At 44.2% G+C, this 5,685-nt stretch overlaps 1 protein-coding gene across 1 annotated transcript; it reads right to left on the bottom strand.

Annotated features, from left to right (window-relative positions):
* Positions 1-925: 925 nt before the first annotated feature.
* On the bottom strand, positions 926-3,532 carry LOC102520305 (spermatogenesis-associated protein 5-like protein 1). Its single transcript, XM_032473822.1, is given in 4 exon segments — positions 926-2,017; positions 2,019-2,641; positions 2,644-2,893; positions 2,895-3,532. Coding segments are annotated over 4 exon segments (2,265 nt in total). The 5' UTR covers positions 3,207-3,532; the 3' UTR covers positions 926-937.
* Between the last annotated feature and the right edge of the window lie 2,153 nt (positions 3,533-5,685).

Here is a 5,685-nt window from a genome sequence, read left to right as displayed (position 1 = left end):
GAGGCCGTCCTCTCAAGAACTTTTACCCTGTATTTCTTCTTAGATGTAGCAGTGTGGTTAAAAGTTCAAGCCTGGAATGGAAACAAACCTGAGTTAAACCCTGGCTCTGCCCACTTAACTTGCTGTGTGTCCTTGGGAAGGTTCTTTACTTGTGAAATGGATCTTATAATAGTAACTACCTCATAGGGTTGTTGGGAAAGCTGACATGAGTCTAATATTAGTATCTACCTCATATGTTGTGTGGATTACATCAGACAATACACACAAGCTTGTTAAGTACTGTGTCTGTCCCATCAAAAGCAACCAATAAACATTATTGATATATTGGTAAACGTTAACAAATATCAATTAAAAGACATCTTTCTCTTTAGAGTGTCCTTAATGCACAGTCCACCAGGTGTGTTGAATTAAAAATAGACCAACCAACAAATAAATAAAACTTTTAGGCTAAAGCAAGAAAACCTTGCTATAAAGTATTTGTAGCATAGTGGTGCCTAGTCACTTTTCTTAAACTATCTTGAAACAATTTAACATCTGTTACCTAAAGCTTGCTGGTTCATACCACTAACCCTCACTGGTGGGATTATTCAAGCCTGGGTTCGAGGGTAAAATGGGTTTCGGTACAGCTATCTTAAAAAAAAAAAAAAAATCACTCTGTGTAATTGTGTCCCAGACCTAAGCCTTTCTGGGCTAATTTGCGTCTGGTCAATGAATGTTTACCCATCAGGCTCTGTAGCTTTTACTCTGTATCTTTATTTTACTGTTTAGTTTTTTTTTTTTTTTTCAGGAGCAAGTTTTTTTATTTATAGGAAATACACAGAGTGTGCATATGTAAACTATAGTGCAAGTTCACATTTCAATTAATCCTTTGGCAGTTATGTAAAATAATTTTTAAATATCTTCTAAGGTAGAAAATCTTGGTTTATGAAATATGTTTCTATATGAAGTCAAATCCTTGTGACTTAGGGATGGTTTTACAGTTTCCAGTGATTTTTAGAAAATGCTCTTGTCTCACTATGGTTGCTTCTGGTCCATTTTCTTGCAGAGCCAGCAAGGTGGCTTCTTTGCAAAGGTTTCCAAGATCAGCTCCAGAGGAAAAACAGGTTTCTGCTGTTAGCTTTTCTAAGGAAACATCAGGTCCCACTGGCATGTTTTTTGTGCAGATTTTCAAAATAGAAAGCCTGCCCTTTTCATCTGGAGGTGGAATATGAATGATCGTATCTAATCTTCCAGGCCGTAACAAGGCATCATCTAACACATTAGGTCTGTTTGTTGCTGCAACAATCATGACATTGCTACTAAAAACTTCTTGAAACACTAGCTCTTCATTTTTTTCCAGCTCCTTGTATTTACCATGTTGTTCTGAATTACTTCCACTTCTCTCTATAGTCTTCAGTCCAGCCCCATCTAATTCATTTAGGAGAACAGAAAGAACATGCTCTTGAACATTACATCCTGTTCTCCCAACTGATCAAGAATCCAAGATTGAATCAATTTCATCCAAAAACACAATTGCTGGAGTATTTGCTCTCACTTGTCGAAATACCTGAGACAAGATTTTTTCTGAATCTCCAACAAAAGATGAAAAGAGATCAGCTCCGCTCACTGAAACAAAAGAGCAGTGACAGCTGGTGGCCAGGGCCCTGACCAGGGTGGTTTTCGCACAGCCAGGGGAACCATACAGGAGAACCCCCTTTGGTTGTGCCAGGCCCATCCTGACAAACTGCCTGGGGAATTTCAGAGGCCATTCAATGCTCTGTTTTAACTTCAGTTTTACATCTTCAAAGCCACCAATCTGCTCCCGGTCGACAGGCTTGATGTCCGTCTGTCCAATGACACTTCGGAATGATGAGGGTTGGATCTTTTTAAAAGCTTCAAGGAAGTCTGTTTCATCAATCATTGGATTGTCCTGGTTCTGAAGAAATTCACCCTTCTCACTATGAAACAGAGCGTTCATGGCAGCCTCGCTACAGAGTGCGGTCAGGTCTGCACCAACATAGCCAACTGTCATTTCTGCGAAGGAGGCTCAAATCGACTTGACTGGACATGGGCAACTTTGAGGTAATCACTTGTAGAATTGCATTTCTTTGTCTAAGTGTGGGAGTCCCAATGACAATCTCTCGGTCAAATCTCCCAGGTCTGCGCAGCGCTGGGTCTAGCGCGTCCCGCCGATTGGTGGATCCCACCACTACCTCGCGGTCCCCACTGATCCCGTCTAGCAGCGTCAACACCTGGGCCACCACGCGGCTCTCGAGGGCTTGGTGTGGGCCGCCCCGCCGAGGACACAGGGAGTCCACCTCGTCCAGGAAGAGGAGGGTGGGCCTGCGGCTGGCCAGCTCCCGGGCGCGCTGGAAGACCCGACGCACGTTCTCCTCGGCCTCCCCGGGCCGGGCGCCCTGCAGCGCCGGGGCGCTCACGGCCAGCAACTCCGCGCCCGCCTCCCGGGCCGCAGCCCGCACGAGCTGGGTCTTGTCCACTCCGGGAGGGCCGGCCAGGAGCACCCCGCGGGGCACTGCTAGCCCCAGTGAGGCGAGCGCGCTGGGGTAGCGGAGCGGCAGGCGGAAGAGCTCCCGTAGCGAGTCGGCTACCTCCGAACGGCCCCCCAGGGCCACCTCGGGCTGCGGCTCCACTTCCGAGGGACCCCGCTGAGACCGATGTGGGTGCGAGGGGTGACCAGCCCGGCCGGATCCGAGCTGGGCGCCCCGCTGATGATGTGCAGGGCGGCCACCGGGCCAGGAGCGTCTGGAGGAGCGGCCACCACGTGGCACAGAGAGACTGGACGGTTCCTCAGCAGCTCCTGCGCCGCCTCCAGCACCGCGGCTGGATTCGGAGAACCGGGCGAGCCCGCCTGCTCCCGCAACACTGGCCACATGGCGAGGCGCTGAAGAGGCGGGGCAGGGTACTAAGCGGAGGCGGCTGAAGTTGAGACTCCCCGGGGACCCCCGCGCCCCCACTGCCATCCCGGGACTCGCGCACTGCTGATCCAGCTGCACAAAGCCGTCCGCTCCATCCCGCCGTGGCCAAGCGATGCGGAGACAGGAGCCGCCGTCAGGCAGCGAGATCTTCACCGCGGAGCCCAGGTGCGCGCCCAAGGCGCGGAGGGCGGCCGGGCCCAGGCGAGAGCGCTGGGTGGCCCTGTCCCTAGTGTCTACGGGTAGCAGCTTTAAGAGAGGCCCTTCGGGTAAGGGACTTGAGTCCAGAGCCATTGCACGGAAGGCCCAAGGAAGGTACTGTTTAGTTTCTTTAAAAACAGCCTTCTCTTTGAACCAGACCCTGTGCTAAGTTACCCGCACAGGGGCGGAGTCATATTTGCATATTTGGCCTCAGTTATATAACACCTGTCAATTGGTTATAACAGCACTGTATGTGTATTAAACTCGTATTAATATAGTGATTAGTTTTGATACCTCTAAATTTATTTAAGAAGACTATTTTAAAATCTACCTGTGTATATATTATTTTTCCCATCACAAAATTATAAGTAATCATTAAAAATTAAAACATTGTAGTGTTAAAAAATGATTCATGACCCTTGTTAAAGATGGTAAGGTAGACTTGTTTTCAAGTGGGTGGTTAGGTGTAGGCTACTAACAGGGTTTTGTAAAAAGTGAGACTTCACTCCAACAGGAACAAGTGGGGATTTACATGCAAAGAGCAGGCTGGGGTGTCAGTGGATGGAAAATTACTAAATGGAAACCTCAAGGGTAGGGGATTCATAATGGATCCAAGAGAATTCTTGCTGACAGCAGGCCAGAATGATAAAATATAGATGGTGGAGGATGAGGAATTTGATCAGCAACCAAGGATGGGAGATTTTCTTTAATTTGACCTAGCAGCATTCTTGCTCAAACTGGGTTCTGCAAAGACAGAGAGGGAAACTCAAGATTAGGCTTAGTTGAGCAGAAGCCTTAGAAGAGCCTGATTAAATTTAGGTCAAGAAGAGAATCTTGGTCAGTAAAATAAATATCCTAAAGTGATAACTTCCCAAAACACTACCCACGGACAAAGTCTCTATTAATGTAGTGTACAGTCTTCTAAATTTGTTCCATGCCTAGACTAACTTCATTAGGATAAAGACTAAGCTGTTACTACAAAGGGACTCAATGACTTTAAAAGCACAGAGGTTTATTTTTCTCATAGCTAAAAATGCCAATGTGAGAAGAGGCTAAATACGATGTGATTTCAACTGTATATAACATTCTGGAAAAGGCAAAACTATGGGAACAGAAAAATGTTCAGTGGTTGCCAGGGGTCATGGGGGGTGGGGGAGCAGGTAGGGGAAGGATGACTAGGTGGAACACAGGGCATTTTTAGGGAAATGAAGCTACTCAGTATGCTACTGTAGTGGTCAATATTTGTCATCTTACATTTGTCAAAACTCATAGAATCTACAACACAAAGAATGAACCCTGATGAATACTATGAACTTTAGTTAATAGTAATCATCCCCTGCAACAAATATACCATGTTACTGTGTGATGTTAATAATAGATGTTAATGATAGAGGAAACTGAGGGGGTGGGGTGGGGGAATTGTGAGAACTCTCTGTAATTCCTGTTCAGTTTTTCTATAAGCCTAAAGCTGCTTAAGAAAATAAAGTCTTTCTTAAAAAAAATACTAAAGTGAAAATTCTACCTGTTAGGGAAGTTTCTAGATGTTAGGGATATTCTGCTCCATATGGTCATTCAAGGACCCAGGTTCCTTCTGAGTCATTGCTCTGCCATCCCCATGATATTGTCATTGTCTGCATAGAGAGATGCCACCGTCTCTAATCAGGTGGTTCCAATTGGTGGAAAGGAAGAAAAGAAAGTGGAGGAGGTACATCCTCTGTCCAAGACCCTAGCCCTACCCACTACTCCAAGCCATATTCTATTGTGAGACTACAGTCACTTGACCACACCTCACTGCAGGGAAAGCTGGGAAACACTATACAGATGCCCAGGCAAAAGTGAAGAGGAGATTATGCTGAGCATCCAGCCACATGCAAACACACACACAAACATTTGTATTTTATATTTTTATTAAGTATTTTATATATAACTGTATAATTATTTTCATTTACAAATATCTTATAATACCACAGCACATGCTATTCTGCAACTTGTTTTTTCAAATTTATAATGTATCTTGGACATATTTACATACTTTTGAGCTATCTAATTCTTTGAGAGTGGTATATGAGTCTATTTACAGATTTGTCAAAATGGTTGTAAACTTTTAACCTGTCACGAACTTTATGTCATTCCAATTTTATTTCTATTTCACTTATCCAGACTGGTCCACATCCTTTAATTACATGTTTTCATCGTGGCCTGTACTTCTCCTTCATTTGGAATTAAATAATATGTAATGTACTTCTCCTTCATTTGGAATTAAATAATATGTAATTAAATATAATTTGAATAATTTGTTGTATTTGGGGGCTTTTTTGTAATTTTAAATTAAATGTCTAAAAAAATCATGAATAGTGTGATTTGTTGTTTGATATCTATGCAGTCTTCTGGAATAGAAACTTTGTGACCATTCTTCATTAAAGTTGGACTACAGCTGATTCGTTCACTAATCTATCTCTAGAACACACCCCCACACCTATTACACTGTAGGTACCCAATAAATTTATGTCAGTTGAATGTTGAGTGTATGAATAACTGAATATCAAAACTGCCACAGACTTCTCAGAGTATT

This window comes from Camelus ferus, chromosome 35 (genome assembly GCF_009834535.1).
Source record: "Camelus ferus isolate YT-003-E chromosome 35, BCGSAC_Cfer_1.0, whole genome shotgun sequence".
Lineage (NCBI taxonomy): Eukaryota > Metazoa > Chordata > Mammalia > Artiodactyla > Camelidae > Camelus > Camelus ferus.
This window is presented reverse-complemented; position numbering and strand designations above follow the sequence as displayed.